Source organism: Panthera leo, chromosome A2 (assembly GCF_018350215.1).
Source record: "Panthera leo isolate Ple1 chromosome A2, P.leo_Ple1_pat1.1, whole genome shotgun sequence".
NCBI classification, from domain to species: domain Eukaryota; kingdom Metazoa; phylum Chordata; class Mammalia; order Carnivora; family Felidae; genus Panthera; species Panthera leo.
The window spans coordinates 79437158-79456184 of record NC_056680.1 but is presented as its reverse complement, the minus strand read 5'-3'; the positions used below and the strand labels follow the sequence as shown (position 1 = coordinate 79456184).

The 19027-nt window shown below is 35.3% G+C and overlaps 1 protein-coding gene across 2 annotated transcripts in view; it reads right to left on the bottom strand.

The window, feature by feature from the left end:
* The window catches only part of ORC5 (origin recognition complex subunit 5), a 79785-nt gene that overhangs the window by 39875 nt on the left and 20883 nt on the right, over positions 1–19027 (bottom strand). For both annotated transcript variants that reach the window (XM_042915874.1, XM_042915864.1), the window contains exons 6-11: positions 16882–17012; positions 8531–8579; positions 8352–8442; positions 4377–4429; positions 2906–3018; positions 1735–1782 (exon numbers count right to left, since the gene is read on the bottom strand). In XM_042915874.1, coding sequence (XP_042771808.1) covers positions 1735–1782; positions 2906–3018; positions 4377–4429; positions 8352–8442; positions 8531–8579; positions 16882–17012 — 485 coding nt within the window. The remainder of the gene's footprint in view (positions 1–1734; positions 1783–2905; positions 3019–4376; positions 4430–8351; positions 8443–8530; positions 8580–16881; positions 17013–19027) is intronic.

Below are 19027 nucleotides of genomic sequence, written 5' to 3'. Positions count from 1 at the left end.
AGGCAATACCAGAAGAATTTTTCCGTGCCAAGCAAATGTATTGGGTAAGGAAATTTCCCTGTCAAACTCTGACTCTGTGTGAAGAGAGGAAAAAAGTCTTCTCTGAGATTTCAACTAGAAAGTAGGGCTTAATGCTGATGGGGGGAGTGGGAGTATAATTCACAGTATCTCTGCAGTCTGAAATCCCACCCACAAGGCTAAGAACTGAATTTCAAATGATCACAGGTTACTGGTGCTCTTAAATGCCTGCACAGAAGTAAATGTAACACCTTTCTAAAGAGCACACTTCAGGCTTCAAAAATTCCAAATGACCAAGTTTGGTCAACAATTAAAAATAATAAAATATTCAGGAACAAGGCATTTTGTCAGCAAAAATAGAAAATGGAAAATTAGTAGACCAATAAGGTCTTCTAATACTGGAATATAAGGAGAACATAAAATATATTTATGTTAAAGAAAAATACGACTAGGAAAAATATAAAGTCATCAGACTTGAAATAAACCAATGAAACATCTAAGAATTATAAATAAAATTACTGGAGTCACAAAGATGATGTAAACAAAATAGACAAAGCCAAAGAGAGAGTCAGAACACAGAACTGAAGAGATCACCCAGAACACAGCACACAGAGACCAAAGGTAATGAAGAATGAGAACGACTGAAGAAACAAAGAGGACACAGTGGGAAGGTCTAACCTACATCTAATCAGTGCCTCAGGAAGACATGTTAGAGAGAAAGACAACAAGGCACTATTTGAAGAGTTAATTCATCAGAACTGAATAAAGGTATCATTATGCAAATTCAGGAAAGAAAACAAATCCCAAGTAAAAACTTCAATCCCAGATTGACCACAGTGAAACAGAAAAAAAAACAAAAGCAAAAAACCAAAAAACACTACAGTTAAAGAAGAGACTTATAAGCAGCCAGAGAAAAACACAGATATCAACAAAGGAATAACAGACTAACAGTGTATTTTTCAGCAGCAACAATAAAGCCAGAAGACAGCAAAATGATGTCCTCAAAGTCCTGAGAAAACACTATCAATTTAGGAGGTTGAGGAAAACTGCTTGTGAGAATGGGAGTGAGAAACAAAACTCACAGCTTCTGTGGTACAAAGTTTACAGGTCGAACTTCATCTTTTGCCAAGAAAAGCAGCAGTGGTTTTAAATGTACAGAGAGTGGAACAAGTGATCTGAGCAGGCCCAATGCTCCTTCCGCCAACTTCGATCTGGTCCCACACCCCTCCCTTCAAGGTGCTCAGAGCCTCTAATTCCTAAACTGTTCCAGACTCCTTGGTCAAATCTGCTTGCTTTGGGCTTAGGTGGCAGCCTTGTCTGGAGGCTTAGTCACCTGTGCGTGTACCTGTAACACAGTTCCAAACTGTGCAGGTCTCACATTTACTCTTTATCTGTTCATTCACCTTCTGTATTTCTTTAATGTTGTTCTTGTGGGTGTGTCAAAGGGGAAAAGAGGAAAACCAACTGTGTTTAGTTAAAAATTCCAGGATAATCTTCTCATCTATGAATTCTCTAAAAGAACTTGTCAACACACTTTTGTCTCTAGTATCAGCTCACTGGAATATGCCTTTGTCACTATGTTCAATATAACAAAATATGGAACCTTATCAATAAATAACTTCTTACATCCAAATGACTACTAAAAGCACACATTCACTTCCTATCGTATCCTGAATTCATGAGTTCTTTCTAACAGAGATGTTAAAATGTAAATACCTTTTCATGTTTCTTTAGGAAGTTGGTTTTCTTGATTTTCCCATGATGCTGCAATTAAGGAAAATAACTGTTAAGATAGAAAAAAAGGTAATACTCCATAAAAACAGAAAACGTAATGGAAAACATGGTACTAATTTTGTTATCTTAGACTTTCTTATTTATTACCACCTAAAATAACATATTTTAGGCTGCTCTGACTTAAGTTTAGATTGTATATGAGATTACTTATGCATGTAAAGAAATAAGGTGTTAAAATAAAATAGTGATACTTCCTAAAACTACTTAATATTTTGACTTAGTACAGCATTATTTGTTTCTATAAAAAAAAAAAAAAACTTCCAAAGATAAATGGGTTTTTATTCATCCCTTAAGGCAGGCTACTAATTCGCATAAGAAACACTGATTGAGAACATTTAGGCAGGCACTTGGGATTTAGTAGTGGGGAAAAAAAGATGTGTTCTTTGCTTTCATGAAACTAAAAACTAGTAGGGAGATAAACAAAACAACAAATAAAAACTTATTACAAACACATTGAATAATAAATCAAATTGCATACATGTTTTCAAAAAGAAAACAATTCCAAAATGGAATTTCTCCAACTAATGTACATGCAGAAGGGGCTTCTGAATGTTCTGTATATCAATGTACAGAGTAGATGGCACCCTTAAAACTATTCCCATCTCTCATACTTTAAACAAAACCTTATTTATATATATATTTTTTAAACCTAGAGTTATTACCTAAGGTATACGTGAACTCTTCTGTGAAACTACCTATTTTTCCCATTCAGATTATGACCTTAATTTAAAGCCTTTAAAGAATATGTCCTAAATATATATTTAGCAATCTCTTTTTTTTTCTCTCTTTCTTTTAGAGAGAGAGAGAGAGAGAGAGCACAAGCGGGGGAGAGAGGCAAAGGGAGAGGAGAGAGAGAGAGAATCTCAAGTAGGCTCCACACTTAACCCAGTGTCCAATGTGGGGCTCGATCCCATGACCCTGGGATCATGACCTAAGCCAGAATCAAGACGTGGATGCTCAACTGACTATGCCACCAAGGCGCCCCACGTATTTAGCAATCTCTTATTCTAATCTCTACCCCTGAGAAATTTACAGGTGTTGAGAAATTTCAAAACATTCCTAAAATCTTCAGAAACAAAGAAATAATTATTACCTTAAGGAAGAACCTCTTGTCAGTTCTTGCTGGATTGTACGAAGCAAGGTATGCAGCAATGAGAATAAACTTGGAGTAATATGGAAGTTCCACATGAGTATATGCTGAGAGACCTACACAACGAAAAACTTTGATGAAGGCATTGAAGAGGCTACCATTAAGTTTCTCTTATGTTTTCTCACTTACCTTTTGACTTCCATATATGGTATTCTCTTATAAAAATGACCTACTCCCTGTGTCAATATAATGATGATGGCAGCAGTGGTAGTGAATATCACTATTAGTCATATGCTTGCTCATTTCATTATTTTTGCTTAGCTCCTCCTATTCTGAACTCTAAATCCTATCCATGCAGCCCTTCAAAGCCACATTTTCCATTAAGCCTTTCCTGAAGCTCTCTTATCACACCAAAAGTAGAAAATCTGTCCCTACTATGAATTCCTACTTTGAGTATTTAACTCATGGCCCATGTAACTTTATACCTTGTATTAATAGTTAATTATACATAAATTATATCTCTTACCAAGCTATACTCTTTGCTGAAGGAACTATATCTGTTTTTGTGGTATCCTTAAAGTATCCTGTACAAAGGAAAAAAAACTAAATGAACTGATAAATAAAACAAAGGAGCCAGTCAAATGGCATTCATTTGTACAGAAAAGGAAGGAATCTGCTGTTTACTGAATATCTAGTATGTGTCAGACACTGTGCTAAGTGCCTTACTTAGGTGTCTCTGAATCTTTGCAGTTACTTAAAGCTAGACATTCTTTGGATGAGGACACTGAGGTGGACTCAAGGTCGTAGAGTCAGGGAATAGTGCAGACCAATTACTACAGGTTTTCTAATGCCAGCATCTATTTCTTTCCATCGGAACACACAACTGGAAATCACTTGTATGGCATCTAGAGCATTTAGAAACCAAAACAGATAAAACAGAATTGCAACACCACTTAATTTTACACCGCTTCTCCAACCTTTAGCCAGTGATCTATTTTTTTTAATAAGAATTATTTTTGATACTCGCTTAATTTTTTTTAAGTAAAAGTTGTTCTATGGAGATAAATCCAAATTGATAGTTTCTTTAAAGAAAAGAAAAGCAGAAAGCTTTTTAAACAGAACTGCATCCTCCAAACTGGGTCAACATAAAATTCATGAAGTACATATATACTGAGATAAGACTGTGTCATACAACTGAACAAAAGCATTTAAAGAAACTAAACTGCTTGATTTTTACAGGATGTAATCCAACATTTAGAAAAAAGAAACTGGTATTTGAATTATTTCCTCTCATTAATTGGAGCTTCAATTAAGAAAAAAATCATTCATTAAAATATCACTGTAGTTTGTAAAGTCTTTTCTGTCACACTGTTTACTGACTGATGCTAAATTTAGTATTAACATCAGTATCTTAGTTACTAGTAATCAATTAAAGAAATGTCTCTGGTAACTGTCTCAACACTTCCTTGGATACCTTTCAGTTGTGCTGGATCTGTGTCATCTTTCTGTAGCTTTTCCCACTGTGAACTGAAAGAAGACAGAAGAGCAATAATGGTTTGAAAATATATGAAATCAATATACTGGACTTAAGACAGTCCTAGAAAAAACTAAAACTTTGATTTAAGAAAATAATCAATTTCCTTACAAATAACATATATATGCGATATATACCTGTCTCAACAAAATCATTGAGTGTGTATTAGAATATAACCTTACATAACAACACCCAGATGTTAGTTTTAATTTTTTTTTTATTTTTTAAAGTTTATTTATTTATTTGCGGGGGGAGGGGGAGGGCAGGAGCAGAGAGAGGGAGAGAGAATCCCAAGCAGGCTCCACGCTGTCAGCACAGAACTGAACTCAGGGTTCGAACTCACAAACTGTGAGATCATGACCCGAGCTGAAATCAAGAGTCAGATGCTTAACCAACTGAGCTACCCAGGTGCCCCAATACTCAGATGTTAATTTTTAATCTCTTTTCCTGATCATAATTTTAAAGCTATCAGAAAGCACCAAAAAATAAATAACATCACCTATCCTTCAGTAAAACTCCCCACGTTTCAGTTAGAATATTAGATGCAACTGTTATACACTATTTCTAACTCCATAACAATCTCTTAAAATAAGTACCATTACAGCAGAAAATTGAGGCCCACAGGTTAAGTTGCCCAAGTATACCCAGCCAGTCAGTAATAGAGCTAAGACCTGATTCCTTGTAGAACGCGTGCAAAGTTCATGCCATCTCCACTGCCCCCTCTGACCTTACTTGCAATTAAAACTATTAAACAGTCTCAAATATTGTTAAAAATATGAAGTGAGAATATGACAAATCAAATTCATTAGGAAACACATTATGGTGCAGTAAAAAGACTGCCCTGGGAGACAGAAGTTTTAGCTGTATGACCTTGAATAAATTATTATACTTCTCACCAAAATATAAGGCAGTTAGATGCAATGATCTGTAAGGACCCTCTCAAACTCTCTAACTCAGCTTTTAAAATGCTAATATAAAAATAAATGTCAGATCAGAACTGAATATCCCACATCTGCAAGCAGAGCTGAAAATTACGGAGATACAGGCATACTTCATTTTATCATGCTTCACTTTACTGTGTTTTGCAGATAGTGCATTTTTTACAAGTTGAAAGCTTGTGGCAACTCTGCATCAAGCAAGTCTATCAGCACCAATTTTCTAACAGCAACCGCTCACTCCATGTCTCTGTGTCATATTTTGATAGTCCTCATACTATTTCAAATTTGTTCGTCACTATTTGTTATGATCTTTGATGCTACTGCTGTAACTGTTTTGGGGGTTCACAAACTGTGCCCATATAAGATGAGAAACTTAAACGCTCCACTGACTGGCCATTCCCTCATCTCTCCCTCTCCTTGGGCCCTCCTATTCCCTAAGACACAATAATACTGAAATTAGGCCAATTAATAACCCTACAATGGCCTCTGAGTGGTCAAGTGAAAGGAAAAGTCACATCTCTCACTTTAAATCAAAAGCCAGAAATGATTAAGCTCAGTGAGGAAGTCTTGTCAAAAGCCAAGGTAGGCTGAAAAAAGCCAGGCCTCTTGCACAAAACAGCCATGTTTTGAACACAAAGGAAAAGTTCTTAAAGGAAACTGAAACTGCTACTCCAGATAAGAAAGGAAAATAGCCTTATTGCTGTTATAGAGAACGTGTTAGCGGTCTGGGCAGAAGATCAAATCAGCCACAACACTCCCTTCAGCCAAAGCCTAATCCAGAGCAAGGCCCAACTCTCTTCAATTCTATGAAGGCTGAGAGAGGCGAGGAAGCTACAGAAGAAAAGTTTGAAGCTCTTGAAGTGGTTCAAGAGGTTTAAGGAAAGAAGCCGTCTCCATAACATAAAAGTGCAGGGTGAAGCAAAAGGTGCTGATGTAGAAGCTGGAGTAACTCTCCGGAAGATCTAGCTGAGATCATTAATGAAGGTGGCTACACTAAACAACAGATTTTCAGTGCAGGTGAAGCATTCCCCTGGAAGAAGATGCCATCTGGGACTTTCATAGCGAGAGAGCTGACTCTCTGGTTAGGGGCTAATGTAGCTGGCAATGCTCACTGACTATTCCAAAAATCCTAAGGCCCTTAAAAATTATGCTCAATCAACTCTGCCTGTGCTCTGTCAATGGAATAACAAAGCCTGGATAACAGCACATTTATTTACAGCATGGTTTACTGAGTATTTTAAGCCTACTGTTGAGATCTGCTCAGAAAAGATTCCTTTCAACATGTGACTGACTGCTCATTGACAAAATATCAACATGAACAGGAGTTTGGAAGAAGTTGATTCCAACCCTCATGGACGACTTTGAGGGGTTCAATACTTCAGTGGAAGAAATAACTGCAGACGGGGTGGAAATGGCACGAGAACTAGGATGTTAAGTGGAGGCTGAAGGCAGGGCTGCATGGTTGCAATCTCATGATGTAACTTTAACAGATGAGGAGTTGCTTCTGATACAAGAGCAGAGAAAGTGGTTTCTTGAGATGGAATTTACTTCTGGTGAAGACACTAGGAAGATTTTTGAAATGACAACAAAGCATTTAGAATTTTACATAAACTTAGTTAAGGCAACAACAGGGTTTAAGAGGACTGGCTCCAATTCTGAAAGTTCTACTGTGGGTAAAATGATACCAAACAACAGTCAACAAAATGCAGCAAATTTCACAGCTGTCTTAAGAAACTGCCACACCTATCCCACAGCAACCACCAATCAGCAGCCATCAACCTCAAGACCCTCTCTCCACCAGCAAAAACTTTATTTGCTCTCCTTATTGATCTTGTGCAGAAAACCGGATTTATGTGGCCATCACTGTCCTATGGGAAACTCTAAGTCCTTCCAGTATTACATAAAAATCATTCCAACAAGCACCCAAATTTTTCTATCTTTAAAAGAGCACATCACAAGCTTTTCTATTCTGGGACTTGTGAAAATCCTCATCAAATGTCATTTTTTTAATGTTTTATTTGAGAGACACAGCATTAGCAGGGGAGGGGCAGAGAGAGAGGGGACACAGAATCTGAAGAAGGCTCCAGGTCCCAAGCTGTCAGTGGAGAGCCCAATACAGGGCTCAAACTCCAAAGTCAGATGCTTATTAACTGAGCCACCAGGTGCCCCTCAAATGACTTTTTACTGAAAAGAGGAATAACAGTATGTTTGTAATTTTTCTATTTATTCAGAAATGATTACATTTCTACCTGAATTACAGTTTAATCAGCTAATTAAATGAGCAAAGTTAGTAAAGAAAAGGAGTTACAGACCAAGATATTTTTGAGAGAAAAATGATAGCACTACTGACCAGAAAGTGAGAAAAGCACACAGTGCTGTTGATGTTTTTATACTACTATATTGCTTTGCAACTGAGGCTTAACCTATCACCTAATAAGGCAATTTATTATTCACAAATCATTTTCACACACATAATTTAAATCTTGTAAGGATTGTTAGAGGAGGAAACTGAGGCCTAGAGGGTTTTTAGGAGACTAAGACCACACAAGGCAGAAAATGGCTGAGATGGAAATCAAAACCCTGTTCCGCCACCTGCACTAAATGTCACCACATCTCCTGTTTCATTACTATGAAAGCCTAATAATAAATATAGACATGTGATTTAATTTATACATTGCTTTAATAATCAAATTTTCATTATACTATTCAAATATCTAACACAAATAAAAAACAAAGCTGAAGTTGATTTTCTTGTAGCTTTCCAGACTTAAAAAAATTACTAATTGTGAGACATATGCCTTGTTTCAAATTGTGTAACATACTGGTTAAAAATTTTTTTCCCCAAAATAAGAAGAAATGATTCAAAAGTCATGAATTTTTTCCTAATTGTGAAGCAGGTAAAGGAAAACACTGTAGTAGACAAAATATCCGAACTAAAGATATAGAAATATTATATACACATTAAATAGAAAATTACCTTGATATTTCCCGGAGATAAACAGTCTGCATGGCTTTCTTCAAATGAGGTTCAATATTTCTCCAGAGTTTGCGAGTATCACGTTCATTTGCTACCCCAAATGGGAGAAAATTACAAAAATTCAGATCTTACACAAATTCTTTCAAAACAAGTATTAATAAGTAAAATTACATAGTTACCTTCTCCTTTAACCACAGGCTCACAATATTTAGGAAAATTAAGTACTGCCTGTAAATAAAGGGGAAAAAAGAAAAAAGGCACTTATCCACCACAAATAGGAATTATCTTCCAAGTATAATTTTTATTAGAATTTAGGCTATTTTACTTCAATATAAGCACTCAAGTAAAATGTTTTATAGCTTATTATAATAATAAAACAGCAAATATCAAAAATGATAGTAAAACAACATGTAAAATACTCCTTAATTGGCTAAATACTGCCTAATGTATTAACCTCAAGATATAAAGTAATATAGCAAAGCATAATTTGTAATTTTAGCACATTAATTATGCCACAAAGGACCCAATAAAATACCATGAGCCCAAAGAATTAACCTGTTATTTTCCAAGGTTTGAACATTCTGACACATCAAACATCATCTCGTTCAGTACAATTCAAAATTATGTGATGGGCAACACTACCTGAGACTATTATAAATTCAAATTCTTGGCACCATGCCAGGCATACTAGATCACAATCGCTAAGAATGACATCCAGGAATCCACGTTTTAACAATCACTCCAGGAATGCTATGTATTCCGAAGTTTGGAAAGCACTAATTAATCATTATTACTTAACAGTTTTCCATGAATCAACACTGGAATTCTACTGAGAGGTAGTTCAAGCAAACTGCTAAAAAAACATGCTGTTGCCATTTATTAATATTAATTTGATCACAAATATTTCATATTAAAATGATTCAGTAATGAAGCCTGGAGAAAGATATACATAAATGCATTAACTATACAACCTCAAATTCAGAAGATAATAGAGAGCTAAGAACTGATCCTTGAAACAGTTTTTCCTATTTTACTCCACAAAGTGCAAATGTTTAGTGCAGAAAAATCTTCCAAATTCTGTTAATATGAAGCCAATAGAGAGGCCAACTCACTTAACTTAGTTCCAGGTTTTCAGATCTAAACACTGCTTAATAACACTGATAGGTCATAATGTTAGTAGTAACTGGTAAACAATTTGGCTGCTTTTTTTTCTTGGCCAAAACATTAAAATATAGACTTAATCATTTACAAATGGTGGTAAAAAGGTAATAAAGATAATTTTAGGAGACTATTTTCCAGTTTTACATTAGCAAGTCAGTACTTTCCCCATGTCATTCCATAAGAACTTATTGAATATATAAAACTATATGATTATAATGGTACAATTTAACTGTCCAAATACAATCTCTATATTTAAGTAAGTCTACAAATCCTAGTCCACACTAACATGGAGTTTCACAAACAAAATCATCTGTTCAAATACAAAATACTTTTTACAACTTTCACTATTAACATTCAAATGTGCTCTCCAATGTTATACCCATTTCTCCTATATTAATCCTCAAATATAAGTAATTACAGGTCTCAGTATTATTTAGATCAATATCTACCTTCACGTCCACTGGTATTTTAAACTGCCCTCCCAACCACCCAGAGAAACGGAAATAAAAAGGCTGCTAATAAAATCACAGAAATTATTCCAAAGCCCAAACAGAAATAATTTTTAGAGGATTTTTTGATATAATAAATTTTTACTCCCACTGAACATTCCCATTTTTATCTCCCCATTATTCCTTAACTTTTAAGCATATATTTTACTCTTAACTGGTTGCATTAATGAAAAGGGTAGGGGATAATTTTATTAAGAAATGACAGTGTGCTCAGCAAATATTTATGCTCATAATTGTGACAGGAGAAACAAAATTATCAAGAGTTAGTTATGGCCACCTGTTATCTCACTTACTCCTGACAACTGCACATTTATAATATCCACTTGTCAACCCAGAAAGCAAAATATAATCTGCCTACAGGCACACACAGACTCCACTGCCTGAATTTATGATCATGGATTTGTGAGATGTTCTGGTAACTTACTTCTAAACCAATAAAGGCACAATGTTATCAAAGCCTGATTCAGGTGAAACCGAGAGACTATTTCCCTTATATTGCAGAAAAAAACTTGCATTACTTTAAGAGGCAAAATAATCTATTATGCATAATGACTAGGTTGCCATAAGACAGAGATAGGCAATTTAGAAAACTTCAAACTCTCCCTCAGTGAGATTTTCAGCAAAATTCCATTACTGCATTTGAAATTACTTGTTAGAAAATGATCTGATACATGTATATTGTAGTAAAAAAAATTCTAAGACAGCCCAAGACTGCCAGCCCCTCATATACACACACACATACACACACACCTTCTTTCAGTTATTCAATCAAATGCTATCTTAGGTACTGCTGTGAAAGAATTTTGTAGATGCAATTAAAGTCCCAAAGACTGTACTATTTATGGGAGAGTTAAAATAAAGAGATAATCAGATGAGTCTGACCTAATCACACAAGCTCTTCAAAAACGGAAAGTGTTCTCTAGCCAGTCACAGAAGTCAGAGATTGGGTGTCTAAGAGTCAACACACCCTTGCGAGCTGGTGGATGGAAAGGCATGTGGTAAAGAATACAGGTGCTCTCTAGGAAGTCTGAGACTTGGCTGACAGATAGCAAGACAGTTCTGGACCTCATTCTTAGAGCCCAAAAGAAGTGAATTCTGTCAAGTCTGAATGAACTTAGAAGCTATTTTCCCCAAAACCTCAAGCTAAGGATACAGTTAGCCAAAACTTTAATTTCATCTGTGATATCCTGATCAGAGAAGCCAGCAATAATGCCCGGATTCCTGACCTAGAGAACTATGAGCTAATAAATGTCTACTGCTTTAAGCCACTAAATTTGCAATAATTTGTTACGCAGCAATAGAACACTAATACACATGTTGAAGTATAAATGTAAAAAATATTCTAATATCCCAAGGGCAAGTAGAAATAATGTCTGAACTCTTCTGCCTTTTTTATAAATACCCACATTTTATCTCTGAAACATTAAACGGAATGAAAATCAGAACTGAGAAAATTTGTATTAACATTAATTCAATCAGGCAACGAGGTGTTACGGTGTGTCAGGTTTTACTATTTTAAGTGCTCTACATCCTCTATACGATCATTCACTTAATCCTCTGAATGATCCTATGAGGTAGACATTATTTTTATCATCCCCATCTTACAGAGAAGTTAAAGTATGCTTCCAATCTCTGATTTCCCCTTCTTTGATCAACCATGGAAAACTCTCTGCTTTAAAGGGCTCATGTGATTAGGTGATACCTACGTTGGTAATCACACTATCTTAACATATGATAATCTGAAGCCAGACAGATATGAAAAAATGATTAAGTTGAAATTCTGATGAGAAACAAGATATTTACAAGGTTTTATAGTACCTCCCCACAAAACACATATTACAAAGGAAAAAAAAAAAAACCTCTTAATCAAATCATCAAAGTGAACATTATCAGTGATGAAATAACATGAAATCCTGTAATACCTCATAGGATGTAATGTGAACGAAACATCATTTCTGTGATATTCCTGTCAGATGCATAACCTGAATCTGATCATAAGCAAACATTAGACAAATCCAAACTGAAGGTGATTCTACAAAACTGTTCTATAATCTTCAAAGGTCTCAAGGCCATGAAAGTCAAAGACTAAAGAACTGTTCCAGATGAATGTTCAAGAAATTTAACAATTTCTTGTTAATTAAATGCAATATATGATTCTGAACTGGATTCTTTTGCTCTGAAGCACATTATTGTGACAACTGTCAAATCCTCACTAGTGTCTAAGGATTGGGTTGTAGCAACGAGTCCATTTTCTCATTTTGATAGTTGTACTGTACTTACGTGGAAGAATGTCTTTCTAGGATATGCACACTAAAGTATTTGAGGTGATGGGCATCAGGTCACAAACTTAATCTCAGATGATTGGGAAAAAGGAGGAAAAGCTCTTTTTACTGTACTGGTAATTTTTCTGTAAATTAGAAATCGCTCTTAAATAAATTTTGAAACTATCCAATATTTTCATTATCTTGTAAATAGTCTAATAAAATAATGAGAGCAAGCTATTAACATGCCAGTGCCACTGAATATGGTTTTGATATAAAAATAATTCTCAATTATTCAAGGCCAAAAATAAAGGTACCCTATAAAGGTCCAACTGGGAAAACTAGCTAAATACCACTTCTTGCAGTCTAGAGACGACTACGGGACTACTCAAAATATTCCAGTTTCATTTAACATAGATGAGTATCTCAAAATGTTGAGCAAATGTAGACAGATTAAAAAAGAATGCATACTGTATGTTTCCATTTAGATGAAGTTCCACAACAGGCAAAACTAACCTTTAATGTTAGAAGCAAAGATAGTGATTATCTCTGGGGAAGGAAGAAGAGGTGAGATTGGGAGGAAGCATGAAGTGGGCTCCTTGGATGTTGGTAGTTTTCTACTTTTTGACTTGGTTTTATTTACACATGTGTTTTCATTTTGTGATAATTCACTGAGATACATAGGTATGGTTTCTGTGCTTTTCTATACCTATGTTACACTTTCATCAAAAAGTTGAGAAAATACAAAAGAAAAACAAACCTAACTAGGTTAGTTCTCCTAATTAAAGACTCTGCCTCCCCCTTCAGTATTTTTAACCAAAGAATAGCTCTTCTCTATGTCGAAGACATCCTCATTCATAAATCAATCAGTATAAAAATATAAAAAAATGGTGAAGGGCACCCACTACCCCTGCCATTTGTCAAACCAAATCTTGCAATCAGTGGAATGATAGCTGTTCTGCCAGATCATCCCTCAAACTTCCTATTTCTTCAATATATGACTTTAACATACGACACAAACCTACAGCAGTTATGGCGGTCTCCATTCCCAAGCTATGATATATGTTCTTGGACATAGTTAAGATCACAGCATATTTTTAAGTCCATGAGTCTTTGGTCATCAGAGGAAGGAAGAGAACTAAATTTAACTACTCCCCCTTCAGCTATCAGGCATTGTACATGTGCTTCCCACCCTTTTTTTTTTACCTCACAAAATTCCTTTGAGGCAGGTATTGTACCTACTGAACAGAAGAAAAAACTCAAGGTCAAAAAGGTTAAGTAACTTGCCCAAGAACATACAGCTGGTAAATGACAAACTTGTGTCTCTTCATCTGTAAAATGAGGATTCATGATAATGCCTTACTTCACAGGGTTGCTGTTGAGAACTGAGTCAACATTGGAAAAAGGCTTAGAACAGTACCCAACACACAATAACTACTCAATAAAATTGGCTATTATCTAAGAGGTAGTTGTAATATAGTGATTATGAGCATATACTCTGGAGCCAGACCCCATGATTCTTATTTGCAAAATTTTATAATCTAATTCATTTTAGATCTCAGGGATCATTTTTCCCTAGCATACACTCATATCGTAAATAAGCGAAAATAACTAATATATAGGAAAAACACATTCGTGTGTACTGTGTATGAGTCAACTGAGGGCAAGGGGACAGATCTGCAACCATTTCAGAAGTGGAGTTATGCGCAAGGCAGAAGACTGCCTGTACTCGGAGCAGGGTCTCCACACCAGCTCCCTCCACTGGCCTGCTGCCCAGTACCCACCTCTTCCCACTCCCCAAATATCCATGGGACCCCTGCTCAAAACTAAGATCAAACCATCTATTCCCTAGGAATTGCTGGGCCCTGGCTACATGAAAACCAGCTGTGTTAAAATTTCACTAAAATAATTCACAAAAGGTAAATGATCCTCCCAGAAATTATTTGTATTTTATTTTTATAGTTTATTTACTTTGAGAGAGAGAATGAGTTGGGGAGGGACAGAGAGAGAGAGGGAGATAAAATCTCAAGCAGGCCCTGCACTGCCAGCATAGAGCCCAACACGGGGCTCGAACCCACAAACCTTGAGATTATGACTTGAGCTGAAATGAAGAATCAGATGGTCAACCAAAAAAGCCACCTGGGATCCCCCCTATTTGTATTTTAAAAGAAGAATATTTGTTCAAATGGCTTAGTGTTACCAATAATATCATTTAACATTTTTATAAGCACTTTGATAGAAAGTATTTCATTTCATACTCACAAAACTCATCTGAGGCATGTATTCTTGGTCTGTTCCCTCCCCCCCGCCCCCGCCCCCACCAACTTTAGAAATGAGGAAACTGAAATACATAAAATTACATACATAACATACTGGTAAGCAGCAGAGCTAAGGTATTTCAATATAACTTCTCTGCTCATTCCATCAAATATACTTCAGTTATCTGGCATCTCTTCTTAGCCACTGTCCCTAGTCAACACCACAAGCCACAGGGCCAAACAACACAAAACAACAACAAAAACAGCATCAGAAACTTGGAATTGCACTCTAAAAGATTACTAAGCTCTACCTAAGCAATTAACTTCTCTGAGTCATCTCTAAGAATACTGATATTTAGGAAGAAAAAAGTTTAAAATACAATAAACTTGATGTGTGACAGATTTGTTTTAAAAAGATCATGCAAGAAAATTTTAGAAAATGAACCATTCTGTGTTTGGCATTTATATATAAGTATAATAATACTTATAAGTATAATAATAAGTATAAAAATAACTTCCTCAATTGATCCTTTTAAAAATTTTAATTACTATTTTTAGGAATATCATTAAGGATTGTCAGAGAAGACAAACCTAAATGAATATTCTTGTGCTACCTCCAGACCTAGCCTCCAGAAAAATAATACTTAAAGAAATAATTTCTAAGGCAAATTCAAAAGCATATACATAGAAAAGATGCCTGAAAAGAATTTTTGCAGGTGATTTATTAAACTTTCAATAAATATGCCATTTACAAAGTTTGAAACAAATAGAGTATCCACTTGAAGGAAAATGTATCTTTATTATGCTATGTTCTACATAAGGAGGAAAATAAGAACACTGCTATTTTTTTTCTCCAGTGCTTACAGATTATTTCCTGTATTTACTAGTATTACTAGTAGTAGTAAAAGCTTAAACCATACTTCAAGCTTACGAACATGATAGAAGAGTAACAACAACAACAAAAACAACTTTATAATCTCACCCCTAAATATTTCTTAGTGAAACCTAAGGACAATATAAAATACCATATTCAAATATATATATTTTCTGACATTTTATTTTTGCAGAAATAGTTCCTTAACTAATCCTTCTTCTTACACTTCATGATCTACTTTAAATGGCTGCTGGCACAGATTCGCACAGGATTCAAGGACATCTAGGTTGTGGTGACCACAGGTTACCAGGCAAGATGGCAGGCAGAGGAGTATTTCTTCCTAACTACATGTCATGCAAGGACCTTGTACTGACCATCCCTCCTTTCTGTAAGCTCCTCTGTTGTCATTTCCTTTTGGGCACTAGGGATGCAAGACATTCAATTGCTGGAGAGATGTCAGTGATGAGCTTGAACCTAGAAAAGTTTGCCTTTTGTTTTTTCCCTACTCAGAAGACGCTTGAAATCTACATCTAAATCAGAAGCCTAAAATCTAAAACTCAGAAAAACATACTATATGTGAACACAATTTTACACAGTCACCTTCTTCTACATTGTCTTGAACACACATTCAAACATACACTTAATCCCTCTAAGTGATTCTTTTCAGAGCAAAGAGAAAAAGAAAATATGCTAAAACTTACAGAATCTGTTCCTTTCAAAGTAACTGTGTTTCAGCCTTAGATATAATACTACTTTCTCTAAATGTAGACAAAATCTTAGTATTAATGGAAGGTTTCTAAAAGAGAAACCGGATATTCTTGCCTCTTCCCCTTCCAGACACATCCAGACAATTAAAAAGTAGAAAAATCAAAGAAAAATTAAAGTACATATGATCACTTTCCAACTTGCCTGTAAAATATAAACAGTTTTTCTACTCTTTTAAGTGTCTTAAGTACTCTTTTATGTAAATATTAAAAGTAACCTTTTATATAAATATTACTAACTCAAGGTCAGTGCCTCATGAAAGACCTATAATTAAGGCTCCTATTCTCAAGCTGATCTAGATGCCAGACCACTATCGCTACATACACAAAACCTAAAAGAAATGTGTTACAAAAAAAGTAAAAGATATTACATTTCTTATTCAGCTTTTACACCTCCTTTCTATTTCTCATTTTGATTTTAATGAAGTTCTACATTTTCTGTAATTAGAAAAAGAGAAGGAAGGAAACAAAAAATACTCCTAAGGAAGAATAAGAAGACATAACTAAAGATGAATGAAGGTTTTCTGATCACGTTGCAGTTTTTACTAAGGCACAGGCTTCCACCTACTTATGTGAGCCTCAAAAGGCCAAATCCAAATTTCCAGAATAAATTTTCAGCTTCTAGCCTACCTCACACCATTTCTGCATGGAAAAATTATTAAAAGATAGTCTTTTTTTTTTTTTAAGTAACATGTTCACTCACCAGATGTCTGAGCTCCTTCAAATCTCGGCAGACGGTATAGAAAACTCCAAGAAGAATATTAATGTAGGCAGCATAGAAATCAGCTGAATACTCTGGAGGATGATCATGCGACAAGATCTTTTGAAGGTTCCCTGTTCAAAAGACACAAATGAACTTAAGGATTAACCCAGAACTCCAGTTGTATCTTCTAGAATTTTATTACAAAGGTATAAAACAATAAATATACAGGCCGGGCAATTATTAAGGAGTAAGAAAACTTATGAGATTAGGAAAGTAACACAACTTTTCAAACTGAAGTAAAAGAATTAAGAATCTACTGTTCTTTAAAAATTACAAAATGTTGCTTAAAACAAATATTAAACAATGACATCCAAGAAAATCTCAAGAACCTTTGCGAGCAAAATCAATATCAAAGGTGAAAAATAATACATATTATATTTTTCTGCCTATTAAGTAAATCAACTAGAAAAAAACAAGGGGTACTGCATAAATGACCACCAAACTGGAAAATGCTCTTCATTTTTTAAAAAATAAAAAGAATTCCTGTATTTTTATGAAAATTATCTTGTCATTCCTCCTTTTATAAATCGTGTTTTCTCCCTAAAACTTTGGTATCTCTATTTTTTTTCTCTTGTATCTTAAACGCTTTATACAATATCACACGTTTAGAGTCCTAAACTTTATTTTATCCTGCTGGAAATACCATATTGTAGAAGCACAATTAAAATTAAAGAGAAACAGGGGCGCTTGGGTGGCTCAGTCGGTTGAGCATCTGACTTTGGCTCAGGTCATGATCTCGTGGTTCATGAGTTCGAGTGCGGCGTCGGGCTCTGTGCTGACAGCTCGGAGCCTGGAGCCTGCTTCAGATTCTGTGTCTCCCTCTCTCTCTGCCCCTTCCCTGCTCATGCTCTGTCTCTATCTCTCAAAAATAAATAAACATTTAAAAAAATTTTTTTAATTAAAGAGAAACAACCACCCACTATTCAAAATTTCCCAGGTATAAGTACCTGGGAATCAATTAGTCATTCATTCCTATTGCAATTCTCTCTGACTCCATGGTGCAATGGTCTCTTTAGACTCCTCAGTTAGGAGTTCTTTGTGACTAGTACTTTAAATCTAGTTCCACAGGTTCAGGATTTTTGCAATACTTACAAGTAAAGGGAAACATAGATATAGCTATATTAAGGGGGTCCTTTTTAGATAAGGCTGACAAAAAAACAAAAACAAAAACAAGAAAAAAACACAGCAGCACATTTGAAAGCCCAGTTACATACTTGGAATATTACCCTGAAAGGATTCTGTACAAGAGAGTGTTACTACATGCATTTTTATATCACAACCACTGAAAAATACACAAAGTCCAAAGCTTGACTTTGGAGTCTATGTATTTTTACATTCTAATAGGACTTTTTAAATTTAATGTTACTAAGCTTTTTAAAACTATGCATGGGAAAATAGTTGATGATACAAGGACAATCTCTAAAAGGTGCCTTAAGACTCGGAGCTAAAATTATCTGTATGTATAAGATGCCAAATAACTGGATAGATAGAAAAAAGGAGAAGAGAGGGAAAGAGAAAAGGGATGGATGGTAAGACAGATGAATATACACAGGCAAAACGATGGTCTACAGATGCATAGATGAGGAAATCTAGAAAACAGTTCTCCAGCTCAGACTGCATTCCTAAGCTCCTCCGGACCATCTCTATTCAGATCCTCCTTATCGGTGACCCTGAGTACCTCACATGAAAGTTGATTAGATGTTACCACTGGCCCAATCCTGACAAAAGTCTTAATAAGAATGAGAGATCTCACTGTGTTGCTATAAAAGCAGACCAGTTGCTTAGACTACAGGCAAAATTGCAGAGTACAAGTCTATGTTATGGAAGCTCTAATTGCCTGGGAGTATTCAAACTTATGGAAAAATCCCATCTCTAATGGAAAGCTGAAAACAAGGCACAAACAGGTAGTAAATAAAGGGAAGCAGAAACCACTTGATTGGTCTTCTGTTGTCTTAAAATTTCACTATCAAAGTATAATTTAACGCACAAAGAACAACCATGTCTAACTTGAAGAGGGACTTCAGCTTCTAGTCATGAAAAAGAGTCCAGAAATACTCTCCTGCAATAAAGAACTAAAAACTGGACA